The sequence below is a fragment of the Lacerta agilis genome, chromosome 14 (genome assembly GCF_009819535.1).
Source record: "Lacerta agilis isolate rLacAgi1 chromosome 14, rLacAgi1.pri, whole genome shotgun sequence".
In the NCBI taxonomy this organism is placed as follows: domain Eukaryota; kingdom Metazoa; phylum Chordata; class Lepidosauria; order Squamata; family Lacertidae; genus Lacerta; species Lacerta agilis.
The window spans coordinates 769656-791395 of record NC_046325.1 but is presented as its reverse complement, the minus strand read 5'-3'; the positions used below and the strand labels follow the sequence as shown (position 1 = coordinate 791395).

The following is a 21740-nucleotide window of genomic DNA, read 5'->3' as shown; positions in this document are numbered from 1 at the left end:
ATTCTGGCATATAAGACTACTTTTTAATCCAGGAAAATCTTCTCAAAAGTCGGGGGTTGTCTTATACGCCGTGTAGAGAATCTGTGGTCAAGTATATCTCAAACTCTATATTTTAACTGGGAAAGTTGGGGGTCGTCTTATACGCCCAGCCGTCTTATATGCCGGAAAATACAGGTAACCATTCTTCTTTGCCTACTACCTCTTTTCTATGAATGCTTCTTGCATTGAAATCCATAAAGGTATCTTCACGTATAACTTAAGTTTATATCTATTGCAAATTCTCAGTATGGTATGTCTCAATAAATGGTTTTTGAAATCCACATTAACTTTGACCTTATCATACCACAAATATCCAAGCTTTTAAATCATGACCTTCTAATTCCAGAAGTCTATTATTTCCACTCTCTTCTTCATCCACACTAAACAACAGGCTGCAAAGGAAAATTTCACATCAGCTAAACGCCATCCTCCCCTTTCATTCTCATCTTGCAATACTGTATTTTCATTTTGACTCGTGGTTTTTTCCCTTGACATAAAAACTTCGATAAATCTCTTTACCAATGTTTAACCTATAAGTCATTAGTCAAATATAGGTATTGTTTGAAATAAAAACATTATTCTACGTAAAACGTTCAACTTTCTCATTGAAATTCTACCAAACAGTGACCATTTTAACTTCTCCCATCTTGCAATATATTTTTTAACTTCAGCCCATGTCTTAACATAGTTGTTTTGGAACAATGTACAATTCATATTTGTCATAGTAATACCCAAGTATTTAACATTTCATTCAGTTTTAAATCCTGCATGATGTAGTGGTTAAGAGCGGTGGACTCGTAATCTGGTGAACCGGGTTCGCGTCCCCACTCCTCCACATGCAGCTGCTGGGTGACCTTGGACTAGTCACACTTCTCTCTGAAGTCTCTCAGCCTCCCTCACCTCACAGAGTGTTTGTTGTGGGGGAGAAAGAGAAAGGAGATAGTTAGCTGCTTTGAGACTCCTTAGGGTAGTGATAAAGTGGGATATCAAATCCAAACTCTTCTTCCATCAAAACTTTCTATATATATATATTAAAAAAAAACTTTCTATATGAATTCTTTGATAGGAAGTGAAACTTTTCTTCCAGGTAATTTCTTTCCACATTCAAAAAACTGATATGGTTTCTTCCCTGTATTAATCATCTGATGGGAAGTGAGATGACAGCTACCACTGAATTTCTTTCCACATTTGATGCACAGATATGGTTTCTACCCTGTATGAATTTTTTGATGTGAAGTGAAACTTTTCTTCCAAGTGAAGCTCTTTCCACATTCAGTGCACTGATACGGTTTCTTCCCTGTATGAATTCTTTGATGGGAAGTGAGACTTTCCTGCTGAGTAAAGCGCTTTCCACATTCAGAACACTGATATGGTTTCTTCCCAGTATGAACTCTTTGATGGGAAGTTAGACTTTCCTTGTGGGTGAAGCTCTTTCCACAGTCCAAACACTGATACGGTTTCTCCCCTGTATGAATTCTTTGATGGGAAGTGAGATTACTCTTCCAAGTGAAGCTCTTTCCACATTCCAAGCACTGATACAGTTTCTCCCCTGTATGAATTCTTTGATGGGAATTAAGATGGCCCCTCGTGTTGAAGCTCTTTCCACATTCAAAGCACTGATATGGTTTCTTTCCAGTATGAATTCTTTGATGGGAATTGAGAGAGGAGATTTGACTGAAGCTCTTTCTACATTCCAAACACTGATAAGGTTTCTTCCCTGTATGAATTCTTTGATGGGAAGTAAGACTTTCCTTGTAAGTGAAGCCCTCTCCACATTCCAAGCACTGATATGGTTTCTCCCCTGTATGAATTCTTTGATGGGAAGTGAGACCTCCCTTCTGAGTGAAACTCTTTCCACATTCCAAGCACTGATATGGTTTCTCCCCTGTATGAATTCTTTGATGTAAAGTGAGACTTCCCTTCTGAGTGAAACTCTTTCCACATTCCAAGCACTGATATGGTTTCTCCCCAATATGAATTCTTAGGTGTAAGGTGAGACTTTGCTTCTCAGTGAAGCTCTTTCCACATTCCAAACACTGATTTACTTTCTCCCCTGTATGAATTCTTTGATGGGAAGTGAAACTTTTCTTCTGAGTGAAGCTCTTTCCACATTCAGAGCACTGATAGGGTTTCTTCCCTGTATGAATTATTTGATGGGAAGTGAGACTTTCCTTCCGACTGAACTTCTTTCCACATTCCAAGCACTGATATGGGTTCTCTCCCGTATGAATTCTTTGATGGGCCACGAGATTAGTCCTTGCACTGAACCTCTTTCCACATTCTAAGCACTGATATGGTTTCTCTCCTGTATGAATTCTTTGATGGGCTATGAGATTGGCCCCCACACTGAAGCTCTTTCCACATTCGGAGCACTGATATGGTTTCTCTCCTGTATGAATTCTTTGATGGTAAGTGAAATTTTTCTTCCAGATGAAGCTCTTTCCACATTCGGAGCACTGATACGGTTTCTCTCCTGTATGAATTCTTTGATGGGCAACAAAATTGGTCCTCCCACTAAAGCTTTTTCCACATTCTGAGCACTGATATGGTTTCTCCCCTGTATGAATTATTTGATGGGCTGTGAGATTTACCTTCCAGGTGAAGCTCTTTCCACATTCCAGACACTGATATGGTTTCTCCCCTGTATGAATTCTTTGATGGGCAGTGAGATGGGCTCTCTGACTGAAGCTCTTACCACATTCTAAGCACTGATATGGCTCTTCCCCTGTATGAATTCTTTGATGGGAAGTGAGACTATCCTTCCGGCTGAACCTTTGTCCACATTCCAAACACTGATAGGGTTTCTCCCCTGTGTGAATTCTTTGATGGGAAGTGAGCTTTGCCCTTTGACTGAAACTCTTTGAACATTCCAAGCACTGATATGGTTTCTTCTCAATTGGGTTTCTTTTATGGGAAGTGGAATGGGAGCTCTCAGCCCACTCCAAATGTGTATGTGGCATTTCCACTTTCTGGATTTTGGCGTTGTCCCCTTTGTTCTTAATCTCCAAATTATCAACACCTGCAACAAAGATAGAAACAGATTAGATCTTCAGGAAGAGATATATAGAATAATACTAATCAACATACTAATCAATACTTGTGATAGAGGGAGAACCGAAGAGAGTTAGAAGTGAGGACTTACTACAGTGTCCACTGCCTTTTTTTTACTGTCAACTTATATTTGTGCATTTGGTTAGGCAGGAATAACAGCTGCAGAACAGGCAGGAATAAGATGCGGAACACCTGGCTTGTAAGTAGTACATGTGAAAAGGCGCTAGGGCTCTTAGCAGATTACAAGCTTACCACATGGCATATGTGTGATGCAGTAGCAAAAAATGCTAATGCTATTCTAGGCTGCATCAAGTGTCCAGATCAAGGGAAGGAATGGACCCACTCTATTCTGCCTTCCGTCAGACCACACCAGTTCTTGGCACCACAGCCATCTTCAAATATCTAAATGGTTGTCATATGAAAGATGAAGCAAGCTTGTTTTCTCCTGCTTCAGAGAGTAGAATCCAAGACAATGAATTCAAGAAAGGAGACTCCAACTAAACATTAGGAAGAACTTTCTGACAGTAAGAGCTTTTTGACTGTGGAACATCTCCAACAGGAAGTGGTGGACTCTCCTTCATGGGTGGTTTTCAAGCAGAGGTAGGATGGCCACCTGTCATGGATGCTTTAATTGGGATTGCTGCATTGTAGGCCGTTGGCCATGGACTAGTTGGACACAGTGGGGATATAGGAAGAACTGAAGAGTTAGATGGGAGGTCTTACTACAGGGTCCACTGCCTTTGTTGACTGGCATTCACAGACATATTTATGGGAAGCTGAGATTTGAAAAGCCTGGCTGTTTTCTGGAACAAATTTTGTTTGGCCCAAATTCAAGGTGTGCTGTAGGGGTGTTAGAATTCCAGATGTGGTAGGTGGCACTATTGAACATCAAAATATTGGAGGTTCATCACATAGAGAATTTCAAAACAGAAATTATGATCCAACAGGGAGCCTTACCAAGAGAGTCTATGATCCCACGATTCTCCCCCATGACTTCCTTATGCAGTGCTCTCTGGTCAGGATCCAGCAATGCCCACTCCTCCTCCATGAAATGAACAGCTACATCTTCAAAGCACAATGAACTCTAAAAGAATAAGAAAAACTTTCTCTACTTAGATAGCATAAAGATTATCTACTTCACATTGCTCTTTTGTTTCCTGCCTGTTAATTGTCCTGTTGTTTTCATGGGATTGTTTCCCCACATATTTTAAGTATACAGTAGATGCTCCTTTTAATATCTTAATGGAATTGTTTTATTGTGTATTTTACTGTGCATTGTTTGGGGGGGGGGACCCCTCCCAATGCCCTAAGGACAATTTCAAGGGGTGCATAGGGGCACAAGGAGGAGAGGGCTGGTAAACAGATGGGGCTGGTAAAGGTTAATCCTGGTTCCTGTTCTTTACAGTTTGTAAACTGGTGAGAAGTGTATTTTAGTATTTCACAGTAAATACACAAATAAAACTGCAACAACTAATAAATAACACTAGCGACATTCAGAAGGAAAGTTTAGGTGAGGTGGCCGTTCATTAGTTTCAGCAGATAAACCTCAAGTGGCATTTTTGGACTTTTTAAAGGGCAGTTGTGACAGAAGCAAAGAGGAGGAGAGAGATTCGTTTGGGTCCAGAGGCACCCTGGCTGCCCCCCCCCATCAGCCTCTTTGCCCAGAAGGCTCTTTCCCCGTACCTGATCTGGCTCCACAGCCACTACTTGCACTTTGCCACCATGGAAAGAAGGATGAGGAGATCTTGCTGGCATCCTTCTGTCACCTGCAAGAGACAAAGGTAAGTGGGAAGCCAGGAGTGCATGATGTTTCTCCCTGAGGTGAAACAGTGCATCTCTAACTACAAGTCGGCCTTAGAAATGTCTCCCCTGTGGAGTGCATTTTAGCGTTTCTATCCAATTCATATTTTAGTAGTGCAAGAATACATCTCCCCTCCTCTGGGGTCCTGACCTCAGATATCTTTCTGGAAAAGAACCCGCAGATTAGTTTCAAAATCCACAGAATGTGAACAAACCGAGAAAAAACTCATTTATCGCTTGGAAGGTGGTGGACTCTCCTTTCTCGGAAGTTTTTAACAGAGGGTTTTAATTGGTTGTGGATACTTTAGTTGAGAACGATGGCATTGCAGATGGTTGGACTAGATGTCCCTTGGGGTCACTCTTCCAACTCTACAAATTTAGGGTTCTATGAATGTCTCGCCAGCTGAGACCACTTCAATGCCTCAACATATTTCATATTCTAGTTGTGTAAAAAAATACATCTCCCCTTCTCTGGGCCCCAAGTGACTTCTGCTAAAAGTTGAAAAGAATCCACAGGTTAGATTCAAAATCCACAGAATGTAGCAAACAGAATCAAGATTCCTTCCTTACCCAGCGACCACTTCCTGGCAACCAATGGAATCCTCTCTGCCTCAGATGAATCAGGACCCATTTCTGCAAACAGATCCTTTCCCTGAAAGAGCAACAAAGATTTCAAACAGAGAGTTTTGCAGGGGCAAAAACTTTAGGGGTATCCGATCTTATTCCTTGGATGCTTTCCAAAAAAAGGATGGGATTTAGGGATCTTCTCCTTCCTGTTTGGAGCCCCTTGGGAGTATCCAGAGGACAGTCCCTCTCACCTGCTTCTCCACCTGCCTTCTCTCCTCTGCCTGACTCAGGAGGAATCCTTCGGCCAGGGCCACTGCCTGGGAACTGGTCTCCGCTCCACATTCCCTCACCCAGCTCTCAATCTCCGGTGGAAGGGCAGCCAGGAACTGCTCCAATATCACCAGGTCCAGCATCTCAGCTTTCGTGCGGCTTTCTGGCTTCAGCCACTGAAGATCAAGGCAGTAGAACCGGCTGCAAACCTCACGGGGTCCTTTGGCCTCCTGGTAGCAGAACTGCCTCAACTGCTGGCTCTGCACCTCTGAGCAAAGGATGTCCTCACCCAGGATCTTCTGCATGGAGCTTTCCCAGAATCCCCCATTGCTCCCAGTGTCAATGCCATGGCCTCTTTCTGCTCCAGGGCCAGCTGAGTCTTGCTCATCCATCTATGCTCTCAGAAAGTTTGCAAAAGATCAGAAGGAATTGCTTGGTTCTCTGTCAAGTTCTGCACATCCAAACGAGAGGTGCTAGCAAATCCTACAAAGCAAATAAATTATTCTGTTGTAAAATTGAAACACCGTCAGGAGAATTAAATTTATTAATGGCATTTCTATCCCACTTTTTTCTCCAAGGAGATCCAGGTGGCATCCATGGGTCTACCCCTTCCCACCAAATCCCCACAACAACTCCTGAGAAAATATTTAATTCCTATTTCAAAACAGCTGCCTTGTTGGTCAGTTCATTTCTGGGCCCAAATCAAGATGTTCACATGAGGAGTTTACTTAGGCCTCCAAATATCTGAAGAACCACTTCCTTCCCCGCAGGCCTCCTGGGTTCTCAGGTTAATGTTGGCGGAGGGAGCCCTCTTGCTAGTTTCACCACCCTCCATGTTTTGGTGAAAAATGGCTCAAGAGGGGGCATCCTGGGGGCAGTTCCTTGGTTGGAGAATTCCCTCCCCACAGAGGCATCATTCAAAACTTGTTTTCAGGACCCACCCTATTCCTGTGACTGTCATTTGTTCTAACTCTTTTTAACAATGAATTTTAAAATGGTTGTAACCCGCCCTGCATAATAAATGTATTATTATTATTATTATTATTATTATTATTATTATTATTATTATTATTATTATTATTATCCTATTTTTTGTTTTTGTTTACCACCCTTCATCTGAAGGTCATAGGGCAGTTCACAACATAAAAATACAGAATGAAAATGCAAAATACATAATAAAGGCCAAACAAAACAAAACAAAAACCAATAACCACCACCACTCCCTGCCCTTTCCACTGACACATTTAAACCGCCATATAACGTTGATCAGCCAAATGCCTGGTGGAAAAGGTTTCCCCTGTTGCCTAAAGATTTGTAATGAAGACGCCAGGTGAATCTCCTTGGGGATAACATTCCATAAACAGGTAGCAGTAGTAAGAGCAATAAGACCTAACAACCAGAACATCAGTAACATAAAGTCTCATGTCTGGGGGTGGAAAATTAAGCTTCAACATACAACCTCAAGAAAGTGGAGGGAGAAACTTCAAAGCAGGATCAGTCCACTTTAAAGAGCCATGGCTTCCTGCAAAGAATCCTGGGGTGTGTAGTTTGTTAAAGATGCTATTTTGGGCAGAAGGGGCTGGTGGGTGAGGGTCTCCCAAGCACTCTCAGCACTTGGGGGGCGGCCTATTTCACCCCTCCCTACAATAGAGGTTTGTTTCCTTTCAGTACAAACGGAGCATTGTGGAGTTGGAAGGGACTCCAAGGATCATCTAGCTCAACCCCCTACAAAATGCAGGAATCGCAACTCAAGCACCCTTGACAGGTGGCCATCCAAGTTCTGTTTAAAAACCTCCAAGGTAGGAGAGTGCACCTCTTTTTGAGGGAGTCCTTTCCTCTTTCCATAGGGACCTTTCCTGCCTTGGATGGTAAGACCTCCTGTACCTCTCAGCAGGTGTAGCAGACCCCACCACTAACCCCCAATTAAAATGTGGCAGACTCACCCCCCCCCCCAGGAACCCCAATTAAATATAGTGGACCCACATCACGGTACACCAATTACAGAAATTCCTACAATTTACCACAAGCTATCTTGTGGGGGATCTTGCATGAGGGAAAATTTAAGTCTTAGGCAGAAGCGGAACAAACAAGTTTTATTTTCAAAAAGAAGTTTGTGAAACAAAGTTGGGTCGGGAGATGCGTTCTTTCAGGTAGAAGTTAGCTTATTAAACTAAATATAAGAATGCCACAGGCTTAAACACAGTAGCATATGCACAGCATTTCTTCAACTTCAGTTGCTACAATGAGCTGTTACACTTCTGGTAAATAGATGTTCCTGTTTCTAGACTGGGTGGGGAAATGCTTCGCTCGGTTTCTGTTACTTCTCTCTCTCGTTCCTTTCCTTAGTTATGGCAGGTGTAGCAGTCAAATCCTTTAGCCCCAGCCCAGGTTCCTTCGCACGCAGCCTAATACTTTGGCTCCCTTTTTCCCCCCTCAGTCTCCCCCTCCTGAGGTGTTTCATTTCATGGACAGACCCAGGGGATCCCCTCCTCCGCCCTCTCCTCTCCCACAGAGACTGTCTCCCCACAGACTCAGCCCCTCCAGCCCCTCTTCCTCTCTCTCTCAGCTGCCAGGCTCCTTCTTCTGGCCACAGAGATTCTCCTCAGACCAGAGCCACTTCTCCCTCAGACCAAGCCTCTCCTCATCCCTTTCTCCCATCTCAGACCAGGCCTCAAAACTCCCTCAGAAAAGGCTCCTCTCATTTTCCCTCCAAAAGCGCTGGCTCCGCCCCCGCCTCTTGCTGTCTGTCTCTCTCTCTCTCGGTAGCCAATCAGAGAGAGGCTATAGCCCCCTGGTGGTGTTTCTGAGGGACTGCGCCACCAGCCTCTGCCCGGGCTCAGCTGTCCATCATCCCAGCTGGGCTTTCTGTTCAGTCTCTATAAAGATACTCTGAACACCTGAGAGGCTGCATGTCTGAATGGGCACACGAGTGTCAGCCTGGGTCTGATTCATGGGTTGTGGTGGGGAAAGCTTTACTTCCAAGACGACTAAGGAGCTCAGCATCAGAGCAGAAGAGGAGGCCTCCAGGATTCTCCCCTCCTGTTCCCATATTGGCCTCAATGGGAAGCCCCCCAGCAGGACTGGGGCACAAGAGCCCCTCTCTCTCCCTGCGCTTCCTTCCCAGCAACTGAGATTCAGAAGCATCGCTGGGGAGACAAGAGGATGACGCCAAGCAGAGCCTCTCCCCCTCCCTGCACTGGTCCCAGCCTTGCCTCCTGGGGCAGGGAGTTCCATAGGCTTGACTCTGCATCGCACCAAGAAGCGCTTTCTTTTCTTTGCCCTCCATCTTTCCACAGACTTTATTCACTTATTGTATATGTCAGGTTTTCCTTTTTATTTTGTTTTTTTTTAATATATTGTACGTAAAATTATTTCCGTCCGGCTACAACCTCTGCTAGTAAATGAGCCTGATGGTCGTCCCCACAGAGGAAAGCAGCGCGTGGATCCAAAGGAAGACCAGAGTTGCAAGCCTGCGACCTCTCCCCCATCTCGATCTTTGCAAAGAGGGGGGTGGCAGGAACCTTTGGTGTGATTTGGGGTCTCCCCATGCAGGAGCTCTGCAGCCCCCCCCCCCGCGCATCCCCATTGCACCCTCTGGGGGAAGAGAGAAGAGACTCACCAGAGCCCAGAAGAGACAACTGCCCCCCAGGCTGCGCTTGCAGAGGAGACAAAAGCCGCCCTCCTTGCAGGAAGGACCGGGCAGCGAGGGAGGGGCATTGGCTCTGGAGGACCTGGCTCTCCCCCCCCCGCCGCCATCTCTCCTTCCCTCTCTAGCAATGCAGCTCAGTTCCTTTAACCCTTGGCAAGCCGAGCGCGCCCAGCTCAGCTGCAGGAGCCCAGCAGTGGCCTCGTGCGTTGTGCACCCGCACCAGAGAGCATTTATTTTGGGGACCCTCTTGGCAGACATGCTCAGGTGCTCCCTCCCTTGGAAAGAGAAGCAGGGAACCCTGTCGGAGGAGAGGTGCAAGGGGACCCCCAAGGGCCATCCAGTCCAGCCCCCTGCAAGGCTGGCATCGAAAGCATCCCTGGCAGAAGGCCAGCCAAGCTATGCTGGAAAAGCTCTCTCTCCTCGCTCCTTGTCCCTTTCGTGAGACATGGGGGTCCGTCATCCTCCCCCTCCCTTCCCGAGGAAATGGGGGGCTCGCAGGGTCTTGGTTGCGGCGGCTCTAGGGTAAGAACCGGGAGACCCAGGAGATCGGGGCGAAGAGGTTGGGGCTGGGAGACGACTAGGGGCTCCAACCCCCCCCCCCAAAAAGAAGAGTCTCCAGCCCAGAGGACGAAGCCTGCTCCTCTCCTGTGCGGAGTCGCCCCAGCAGGGCAGGAGGGCCAAATAGGCAGAGCTGGCACCAGGCTCTGGGCCCTGTGCCTTTTAGGGGCCCCACGACAACGGATCAAAATAAGATTGATTGGGTTTATTGCAATTGCTGGTTGGTAAAATCAGAAAAGGGAGATCATTTGCAAGAGGGCCCAGAGATTTCGACTGCCATGGGGCCCCCACAGGGTTTAATGAGGCCCCCTGGGACAGGGGCCCCTCTGCATGCCCACCCCCAGCAGGGCCAAGGGCCCCTGCTCCCCAGTTCCCCTCGAGACCCCTGGGTGCTGCTGCCTCCTCAGATGGGGGGCAGGAAGAAGCTGGGTGGAAGACGGGAGAAGAAGTACCAATGAAAGAACAATGGCAAGAAAAACTGGTGAACTCTGCAGAATTAGCAAAGTTCACAGATAAATTACATGAAAAGGACAATAGTGACTTTAAGAAAGAATGGGGACCTTTTAAAATTTATTTACAGAAACAACAAAAAGAGATGGACCCACTGGCAGGTTTTGAATAAAAATTCACAATCTTATTTAAGTAGAATATGAAGAAAGATATGTAATAATTTACATATTTACTTAACATGCAGAAGATAACATGTGCTGAATAAACCAGAAAGGGAGATGAGGGAAGTCAAGGGGAGGGTGGGTATTGTAAAATATAAAATTTGGATATGTGTAATTACAATTTGTTGAAACTCAATAGAAATGTATTAAAAAAAGAAGCAGAAGCAGCTGGTGCCTCCTGCCAGGCCAGACCCTGGGGGTCCCTCCAGCTGCTCCAGGTTCCCAGCCCTGACTGGCAGCCTTCCCCCCCCCCCCCAGGGTTCAAGACGGGGAATGTTCCTCAGCCTGACCTTGAGATGCTCGCAGGGGAGACGGAGCCTAGGACCTTCTGCATGCCAAGCAGGTGTCCTGCTACTGAGCTACGGTAGCCCTTCTCCTGCCCCAACCAGCTCCACGCTGTCTGTACTGCCCTTGGCAAACCTCCAGGTGTGGCTGGACTACAATTCCCATCAGCCCCAGCCCACTTGGCCAATGGCGAGGGAGGATGGGAGCTGCAGCCCAGCAACCTTGGGGAGGCCCCCCAGCTTGGGCCAGGCTCTCTGGCAGGAGGTCTCTTTGAGCAGGGGACCAGGCCATTCTGCATGCCAAGCAGATGCCCCCTCAGGCCCTGAGCTAGGGTGGCCCTTCCCAGAGTATTCAAGAGGCAGAGATGTGAGATGGGTCTTGATTGGATCTTTCACCAAACATCCCCTTCATTCCAGATGCCACCCCAGAGTATTTTTAAATTTTCCTTTATGATTTATGATTACCTTATTTTTCATTTATTAAATTTGTATACTGCCTTCATTTGAAGCCAATCAACAGCCCCTCCCTCAGCTAACAATGCCTTAAATCTATTCATTACTTTGCTAGAGGAGTATACAGCTTTAAGTACAACACCAGAATATGGCACCCAAATTTTAAGCAAACACGCATGAACCATTTCTAAGGGTCTCATGGGAGAGACAGTGTAGTATATTGCCTAGAGTATTTGACTACACCCTGGGAGACCTGGGTTCAAATCCCTACTTGGCCATGAAGCTCACTGGACGGCCTTGGGGAGCCTAACCTAACAGTGTTATTCTCATAATTGAAAAGGCCTTGAAGAACCATGTAACCCCACAAGATCATAACAAGAAAGGAGATTCTGACTAAACATCAAGAAGATGCATTGCAGTTGGTTAGGCTAGGTGACACTAAAGATCCTTCCCAAAGCTATTCTATAACTCCAGGATCTCCCCCACTGTGAGTTCTTTCATGGGACATGAAACATTTATTCCAGGTGAAGCTCTTTCCACATTCGAAGTTCTATCTGGGTTTCTCCATCATATGAATTCTTTGTTGGGAAGTGAGAGTTTCTTCAAGGTGAATCTCCGCACTCTTGGCACTGAAATGGTTTCTACCTGTGTGAATTCTCTGATGGGAAGTGAGACTATTCTTCCGACTGAAGCTCTTTCCACACTCCAAGCACTGATATGGTTTCTCCCCTGTATGAATTCTTTGATGGGAAGTGAGATTGGACTTCTGACTGAAGCTCTTCCCACATTCCAGGCACAGATATGGTTTCTCCCCACTGTGAATTCTCTTATGTCGATCAAAATCTATTCTTGTAGTAAAGAACTTCTCACATTCCAAGCACTGATATGGTTTCTCCCCTGTATGAATTCTCTGATGGGAAGTGAGACTGTCCTTCCTGGAGAAGCTCTTTCCACATTCCACGCACTGATAGGGTTTCTCTCCGCTGTGAATCTTCTGGTGTCGACGGAAGTCTTTTCCTGTAGTAAAGAACTTCTCACATTCCACGCACTGATGTGGTTTCTCCCCACTGTGAATTCTCTTATGCTGATGGAAGTCTATTCTTGTAGTAAAGAACTTCTCACATTCCAAGCACTGATATGGTTTCTCCCCTGTATGAATTCTCTGATGGGAAGTGAGACTGTCTTTCCTAGAGAAGCTCTTTCCACATTCCACACACTGATAGGGTTTCTCTCCACTATGAATCTTCTGGTGTCGACAGAAGTCTCTTCCTGTGGTAAAGAACTTCTCACATTCTGAGCACTGATATAGTTCCTTCCCTGTATGAATTTTTTGGTGGGAAGTAAGATGGAAGCTTTGACGAAAGCTCTTCCCACATTCCAAGCACTGATATGGTTTCTCCCCCGTATGAATTATTTCATGGGAAGTAAGACTATCCTTCCGACTGAAGCTCTTCCCACATTCCAAGCACTGATATGGTTTCTCCCCACTGTGAATTCTCTTATGTCGATGGAAGTCTCTTTTTTTAGTAAAGAACTTCTCACATTCCAGGCACTGAAATGGTTTTGCCCCCATATGAATTCTTTGATGGGCTTTGAGATGTGAGCTGTGATTGAAGCTCTTTCCGCATTCCAAACACGGATAGGGTTTCTTCCCAATATGATTTCTTTGATGGGAAGTGCCATGGGAGCTCTGACTGAACTTCTCTCCACACTCCAAATCTTCATGTGGCTTCTCCATTGTGTGGATTTTTTCATGTTGTCCCTTGTTCTTAATTTCTAATTTATCACCACCTGCAATGAAGGGAGGAACAGAAGAGTTTGGATTTGATATCCCGCTTTTCACTACCCGAAGGAGTCTCAAAGCGGCTAACATTCTCCTTTCCCTTCCTCCCCCACAACAAACACTCTGTGAGGTGAGTGGGGCTGAGAGACTTCAAAGAAGTGTGACTAGCCCAAGGTCACCCAGCAGCTGCATGTGGAGGAGTGGAGACACGAACCCGGTTCCCAAGATTACGAGTCTGCCGCTCTTAACCACTACACCAAACTGGCTCTCTTAGATCAGAGCCTAAGAAAGAAATGGAGTTCACAGTTTTTGAATAATGGGAAGTCTTACTGCAGAGTTCACTGCCTTTGCTGACTGACATTCACTGACATATTTATGGGAAATTCAGATTCAAAAAGCCTGTTCTTTTCTGGGATGAAATTTATTTGGCTTAATCATTGAACCAACTCCATCTGCATGGTCAGAAGTCTAAATATAGTTCTGAAACTTTGCCTTTAACTTCAAAGCTACACTGTTCGTAAATCCCCTTTCTCTGTTTGTTTTTCCTATGTGGAATAGACTGAAAACCGATGGTAACTTTTTATAAGTGCAGAGAAGCGGAGACGATCAAAGGAGGAGAACTAATCATAATTAGTAAATCATAGCAAAAATAACACTGAATCTCTTTTCATTTTTGATATGCCATAACCCACAGCTAAGAGATGAATGAAATGTGCAGAATGGCTGGAGAGGTTTGAGAGAGAGTGCAGGTGAGAGAATGGACAGAATCTGTTGGGGGGAAAGACCTGAGACAGCAGTAGATTAAGAAAAGTCCACAGCTTTACAACTGTATGAAGGAAGGAAGGAAGGAGAAAGAAAGAAAGAGAAAGAAAGAGAAAGAAAGAAAGAAAGAAAGAAAGAAAGAAAGAAAGAAAGAAAGAAAGAAAGAAAGAAAGCTGTTCTGAAGCCAGAAGAGATTTATGGACGATTTACAGTTGCAAAGACTGAAGGCTGAGCTGGAAATTAATACACAGGCAGAAAAAGCTTCTCATCTATTGGAAATTGGTTTGCAGAAAGACTGGAGGGCAAGGCGTAAAAAGAACTCGTTTCCTTTTTCTTTGAACTGCAATGATCAATTAGAAATGTGGCCATATTTTATGGCACTGTTTGATTTAACGAAGACACAATAGGAAAAAAAAGTAGGAACTATGATATTATTAAGATATGTCAGAACCCTTGACGAGAATTCATCATAATGAACTGGAGAGGTGAGAAGGGCCGCCATGATGCCCAAGCACTACAAGGAGAAAGAGAAGGATTTCTGCACATGCGCAGGGGTGCGCAAGGACCTGAGGGCTTGCCCGCTGGAGAGCGACTGTGTCATCCAGGAAGGGAAAAGGCCCAAACTGTGCTTGAAGGAAGGCCATTGCAAAGGATTACTAGTTTTGTTTTTTGAATGCAAAAGATCATTGCTCGATAACAGAGCAAGATTCAGAGGAAGAAAGGGATACTGAAGCCTCTCCATTATGAAGCACCAAGCAGGGGCAATCTGGGATGCACTGACACCTTGAGATTAAAGATTGGAATAAAGAAATAATGAACTGGAGAAAGGCCATACTGGAGATTTTATGAGAACAACCAATGAACTTTCTGATTGGCTAAAGGTGAAGCTGAGAGACCAGGAAGGGGAGATTGAGAAATTCTATCTTGCAGAATGAGAAAAGACTGGATATCAATAAAGCCAGAAATTCTTCTGGAATGCATAATTTGAATATTTGAATAATTCTTATACTGCACACATAACAGGCAGACAGAGAAGCAGAAGACATTTCTTTCCTTTATATTTTATCTTGTTTCTTATCTTGTTTTCCCTATGACTTAATTCTTGTTAGTTTTCTATCAATTTCATCTATAGTGGAACCTCTGGTTATGTACCGTCCTCCCTACGAACACTTTGGGTAATGAGCTCAGCTAACCCAGAAGTAGCTGCTCCTGGTTGCAAACTTTGCCCCGGGAAGCGAGGCCCCATTACTGAAAGTGCGCCTCGGGTTAAGAACGCTTTCGGGTTAAGAACGGACCTCCGGAATGAATTTAAGTTCCTAACCAGAGGTACCACTGTGTATGTGGAACGCCCTCCCACCAGATGTCAAAGAGAAAAACAACTCCCAGACTTTTAGAAGACATCTGAAGGCAGCCCTGTTTAGGGAAGCTAAAGGAGGATACACACAGTAAGGTGATGGAGAGAAGATGAAGGGCTGAGGAAAGGGGACAAGGCTCCCAGGTGAGAGCTCTTCTGTGTCTGCAATAGGGATATAAAGAGCTTGGGCATATTATACTATAATTTTTGTTTTTCCTCTTCCTTTCCTTTCTTTTTCTCATTTCTGGTAACTTTTCTATCTTTCTTTTTAAGAATAGTTTGGCTTTTATCGTATTTCAAGTAGAAAACCTTTAAGAAAAATATTTTTAAAAAAATAAAAAGTCCCTTTGCTCTACCAAAAAATGGACAGAAACAAAAACCTGGCAGAAGCCACTTCCACTTCCCTGAACACTCAGAAAGCCCATCCACACCCTGATCCCTGTGCAAAAAGGCAGAAGCGGAGGAAGAATATTCACAGACAAAAGAGTCCCCAGCCCTCCATGCAAGGTGAGCTGTGGGGGTGTGAGAATCCCAGGTGCTCCAGGTGGCAACGTTGGGATCCATCAATATTGGAGGTTTGTCCCAGAGAAATATCTACTGAATTCCAAAACAGATATGATGAGCCAACAGGGAACTTTACCAAAAGAGATCATGGTCCTATAAGTCTCCTCCATGACTTACTTATGCAGAGCTCTCTGGGCAGGATCCAGCAACGCCCACTCCTCAGCCGTGAAACGAACAGTGACATCTTCAAAGGAAACTGAAGCCTGAAAGAGAAATATCCTTCTCTTAGGCAGCATAAATGTGATTTCCTGCACGTTGCTCTTTTGATTCCTGCCTGGATTGTTTTAATCGGATTGATCTGGTGCACACTTTGATTATTGGTGTTTATTTTAATGCTTTAATGGAATTCTTTCATAGTGCATTTTAATGATGGGTATGAATCTTAGTGAAAATGGGTGGAACTCCACCTTGTTTTCTTCAGATCATTCTCTCTGTGCAAGCGTTCCAGTTTCCCAAATGGAAGAATCCCACTCTCCTCTCCCTGTGTGTTGTTCTGGGATGGAAAGTCTCTGCAGATGTCCTAAAGACAATTTATAACGAATAATACTAGCCATATTCAGAGTTAAGGTGAAAAGGCTACTCATTATCCTCAGGGCATAAACCTTCATTAATGGCAATTTCAGCCTTTCTTAAGGGCAGCTTTGACAGAAGCAATGAGGAAGGAAGACAGATTTGTTCGGGCTCAGTAGTACAGTCCTCCACCCCCCCTTCTTTAAAACAGGGGGCATACATATACAAGTTTTTGAAGGGTCTGGAAGTTAAAGCAGGCACTCTCAAATACAGGGGTCCCTTGGTTCTCAAACTTAATCCGCTCCAGAAGTCCGTTCCAAAACCAAAGCCTTCCAAAACCAAGACGCGCTTTCCCGTAGAAACTAATGCAAAATGGATTAATCCGTTCCAGGCTTTTAAAAACAACACCTAAAACAGAAACATTAATTTTACTATCTAATGAGACCACCGGTCCATAAAATGAAAGCAATAAACAATGTACTGCAGTCACACAATCAATCAAATCAATCAGTAGCTGAATCAGGTTCCACAGTCACAAAAACAAAACAAAAAGAGCCACAAGAAACAAAAACGCGAGATAAATAGCAAAAACAGACATACCTCAGCGTAACACTCAAAACAGGAGCACGTTCAGCTTCCGAAAAAGGTTTACAAAACGGAACACTCACTTCCAGGTTTACAGTTTTTGGGTTCCAAGTTGTTTGAGTACAGTACTAAGGCATTTGAGAACCAAGGTGCCACTGGAGTAACAACTACAAAAACAGCATCACACAGCTTAACCCCCCCCCCCATAGCCATAAATGCTTAGGGTAATTGGGCTTTATGTTAGTCTCAAAAGACCCCCTGGACCCCTGAGCGGCTGCATGTCTGAATAGGTGCACATGTGTCAGCCAAGAGTCTGGATAACACCCCTGTTAGCCAGTGTGGTGTAGTGGTTAAGAACGGTGGACTTGTAATCTGGGGAACCGGGTTTACTTCCCTGCTCCTCCACATGCAGCTGCCGGGTGAACTTGGGCTAGTCACACTTCTTTGAAGTCTCTCAGCCCCACTCACCTCACAGAGTGTTTGTTGTGGGGGAGGAAGGGAAAGGAGAATGTTAGCCGCTTTGAGACTCCTTCGGGTAGTGAAAAGCGGGATATCAAATCCAAACTCCTCTTCCCTCTCTGAGTCTTGGGTTGGGGCTGGGGATAAAGGTTAGCTTCTTAACTGGACAACAGAGGACTCACTTGCATCTGGAAGAGCTCAGCATGCGGATGAGAGCCCTGCAGGATCAGGCCATTGGGCCCCTCTGGATTCCCCCCTCCTGTTCCCATATTGGCCTCAATGGGAAGCCCCCCAGCAGGACTGGGGCACAAGAGCCCCTCTCTCTTCCTGCCCTTCCTTCCCAGCAACCGGGATTCAGAAGCATCTCTGGGGAGACAAGAGGATGAAGCCCAGCAGAGCCTCTCCTCCTCCCTGCACTGGTCCCAGCCTTGCCTCCTGGGGCAGGGAGTTCCATAGGCTTGACTCTGCATCACACCAAGAAGCGCTTTCTCTTCTCTGCCCTCCATCTTCCGACAGACTTTCTTTCTTTATTGCATAGGTCAGGTTTTCCTTTGTATTTTTTGCGTATATTTCAAGTCCGAATGTTTCTGTTCGGCTACAACCCCTGCTGAGGATAAATGCTTTGAACTGGGTTCCTTCCCTCCCCTCCGCAAAGGGCCAAGCGGCGCAGGCAGGAACCCAAAGGAGGGCGAGAGTTGCAGACCTGTGACTTCGCCCCCTCCCGGGCTTTGCAGAGAGGAGAGGGGCAGGATCCTCCTTGCTCCCCGGACTTGGGGATCCCCCCCCCCGCTGCATGAACTGAGCAGCCCTCCCCCCTCCTCCCCGTTGCACCCTTTGCAATAAGAGAGGAGAGACTGACCAGAGCCCAGAAGGGGCAGAGCAGAGAGACAACTGCCCCCCTCCTCTTGCAGAAGGAGACCCCCAGGCTGCGCTTGCAGAGGAGACAAAAACCTTGCAGGAAGGACTGGGCAGCGAGGGAGGGGCTTTGGCTCTGGAGGACCTGGCTCCCGCCCCGCCCTCCCGCAATCTCTCCTTCCCTCTCTAGCATTGCAGCTCAGTTCCTTTAACCCTTGGCAAGCCGAGCGCACCAACTCACCCTTCTCTCGCCTGGTGGTACTTTTCTTTCCCCTCTTTATCAAGTTGGATAGATCCCAGGAAAACCCACATGCTCTGCACGAACCCTGAGAAGATGAATGTGGGGGACCCTCTTGGCTGGTCCCTCCCTTGGAAACAGGAGGAAACCCCTTCGTGGAATGGTAGATTTGGCTTGGGTCATCTATTCCAAACCCCTGCAATGCAGGAATCTCTTTTTCCCCCCAAAAAGAGAATAAAAAATTATACTTTTTTCCAATTAACATTCAGTTACGTAACACTCGGTTTCCCCTTGTCAACGGAGAAATATGAGGGCTCCCTTGGACAAGAAACAAGGACACCAGCCAGGAATACCAGAGCAAACATCAACCAGTAGGCTTGGTCTTTCTTGAAGACTGTCGCGACAGGACTCCCACCTGCTCCGAGAGGAAACAAGATGGAAGCCCTGCACGACCCCAACTTTTATTAGTTGCTAATCCCATGTTACACCCCCCCCCAAAAAAAACCACATCACTAATACACCATGAAAGGGGAGGTCTGGCAGCAGTAATTTGAGCATCCTGAACCCTGCCCCTTGCCTCCTCTTGCCCTCCACCAAACACCTATCAAGTGAAACAAAAGAGGTAGGTAGCCCTGTTGGTCTGCCATAGTCGAAACAAAATTGAAAATTAAAAAATTCCTTCCAGTAGCACCTTAGAGACCAACTAAGTTTGTTCTTGGTATGAGCTTTCGTGATTCATACCAAGAACAAACTTAGTTGGTCTCTAAAGTGCTACTGGAAGGAATTTTTCGATTTTTAAATTTTTTGTTACATTTCCCTGTTTCCCAGGCAAGTTAATCACACCCTTTCGTCTTCATCTGGGTTTGCTATTTCTGGAATCGCTACCTGTCTGGCACTCGGGGAATGGAGGTCTCTTCACAATGCTCAACACCCTTCACAAATTACAGCTCCCAGAATTCTCTGGGGGAAGCCATGACAGTTCAAAATGATTCTTGCCAGAGACTTGTCTGGGAGTCTGTTGCAAGGTTCGAAAGGCAGAGTAAAGTGATTTGGAAACTATCTTGATTGGATTGGATTTAATGGCACCCTTGTCCGCTGCCCCATGTCCTTAAATGGCACCCTTGCCTGCCCCATTACTTCCCTTTTCCTAGCTCCTCTTTCCCCTCATATCCTTGTGTAGGCCCCTCATTCCTTTTTCAGGCACACAGGCAGAAGACCCACTCATGGGGTGGGTGAGAGAGAGATGGACAGCTGAGCCCTGGAAGTCTGGTGGGGCAATCCCTCAGAAACACCACCAGGGGGCTGGAGCCTCTCTCTGATTGGCTACTGAGAGACAGACAGACAGACAGAGGCGGAGCCAGCCCTTTTGGAGGGAAAATGAGAGGAGCCTTTTCTGAGGGAGTTTTGAGGCCTGGTCTGAGATGGGAGAAAGGGATGAGGGGAGGCTTGGTCTGAGGGAGAAGTGGCTCCGGTCTGAGGAGAATCTCTGTGGCCAGAAGAAGGAGCCTGGCAGCTGAGAGAGAGAGGAAGAGGGGCTGGAGGGGCTGGGGAGTCTGTGGGGAGACAGTCTCTGTGGGAGAGAAGAGGGCGGAGGAGGGGATCCCCTGGGTCTGTCCATAAAATAAAACACCTCAGGAGGGGGAGACTGAGGGGAAAAAGGGAGCCAGAGTATTAGGCTGCGTGCGAAGGAACCTGGGGCTGGGGCTAAAGGATTTGACTGAAATGGGAAAATTTGTGGAGATAGGTAAAAATTGTTTGGATTATGAATTTGGAAAACTGGTAAAGAAGTTAGATAATGAATTCAACAGGGGGGGATCTGAGGAACTCATTAACATGAAATTGAGGAAAGAAGAATCTTTGGCCTAAGGAAAAGGGCCAAACCTAAGCAAGGATTTGATCTATGTTAAGTTTGTTAAATTTGATATGTTTAATAGATGACTCCTTAGAGAGAGGGGTTAGGATAAGTGTTTCCCCCAGTGGGGGGGGGGGTCGCTTGGAAAAAATTTAATTGCTATGTAATGTGCTTAAAATTGTAAAAACCAATAATTTTTTTTTGGGGGGGGGGAACAAAAACAAAAGGATTTGACTGCAACACCTGCCATATCTAAGGAAAGGAACGAGAGAGAGAAGTAACAGAAACCGAGCGAAGCATTTTCCCACCCAGTCTAGAAACAGGAACATCTATTTACCAGAAGTGTAACAGCTCATTTTAGCAACAGAAGTTTAAGAAAAGCTGTGCATATGCGACTGGTCTACCTTATAGGAATGTTATAAAAGTTTGTTTTTATGAAGCACTTTGAAAAACACTTCAAAATGTACCATGTGGAGGTTGTTTATCTCCCCATGTTGCGCCCTCAGCCTCCTGCTCCACCTTCCCACTGCATTCAAGGGGCACAGCTGTAAACTGGGTCTTTACTGGGCCTTTCACCAAACACCCCCTTATTCCCACTGCCACCCCAGAACTCTTACCTGAACACGTCACCCCCAACGTAGCAAAGAATGAGGTGTGAGGAGGAGTACAACTGATTTATTTAAAAATAAACGAGATGTTCAAGGTAGCAGTGTGCATAGCTGTATGGTTTAAAATCTTCAGTTTTCTTTTCTTTTGTCACTTTATTTCTACTGTAGCAATGGGTACTGGAAGGCTGTTCCTACAGTACTGAGTGCAACCTCTAACTGTTTGCTGAAGAGGCCAGAGGCCATCTTGGCTGTGAGTCCTGGAAGACCTTCTGCTTTGCAGGCCTTTTCCCATGTGGCCTAGGAGAGTCCAGACTGTCTCCAGCTACAAAAACTGAGGCTGCTGAAGAGTACAGGGACTATAATGACTGGAAAACCAGGAAGTCCAGAAGGTACTAACTTTGAATATGACTATTTTAATTGTGTTTGTTTGTTTGTTTGATTGATTATATTTTATACCACCTTTCATCTCAGGGCGATTCATGGCATAAAAACACAAAATAGAAATACAAAATGCATAATAAAAATTGGAACAAGAAGAACAAAGCAAACCAAAAACTCCCACTTGCCAAAAAAATTAGAATCACATCTATTGTTGAATTACTGCAACCCATTTCCGACTCTCAGCCAATCAACACTCACCTCTCTCCTGCTCCCTAGCTAACATTACCTTAAATCTACGATTATACTATCCTCACCATGATTATTTTGGTACATGTGCATACAACTTCAAATATAAAGACCAGAATATTGCACTTAATATAAAGCAGAGGAACATGCATGCACACTTTCTGACACTTTCATTACGGAGCTAGTGTGATATAGTGGTTA

General features: G+C 45.4%; 2 protein-coding genes across 2 annotated transcripts; one reads left to right on the top strand and one right to left on the bottom strand.

Annotated features, from left to right (window-relative positions):
- Positions 1-1098: 1098 nt before the first annotated feature.
- LOC117058804 (zinc finger protein 420-like) lies at positions 1099-6119 on the bottom strand. Its single transcript, XM_033170172.1, has 5 exons — positions 5709-6119; positions 5461-5542; positions 4774-4856; positions 4048-4174; positions 1099-3058 (listed from the first exon to the last, which is right to left on the bottom strand). Exons 1-5 carry the CDS (start codon positions 6117-6119, stop codon positions 1248-1250), a joined length of 2514 nt encoding a protein of 837 aa, XP_033026063.1. The 3' UTR covers positions 1099-1247.
- Positions 6120-14390: 8271 nt separating this feature from the next.
- On the top strand, positions 14391-14693 carry LOC117058273 (cytochrome c oxidase assembly factor 5-like). Its single transcript, XM_033169331.1, has one exon. The coding sequence runs from the start codon at positions 14391-14393 to the stop codon at positions 14616-14618; it is 228 nt and encodes a 75-aa protein (XP_033025222.1). The 3' UTR covers positions 14619-14693.
- The last annotated feature ends 7047 nt before the right edge of the window (positions 14694-21740 follow it).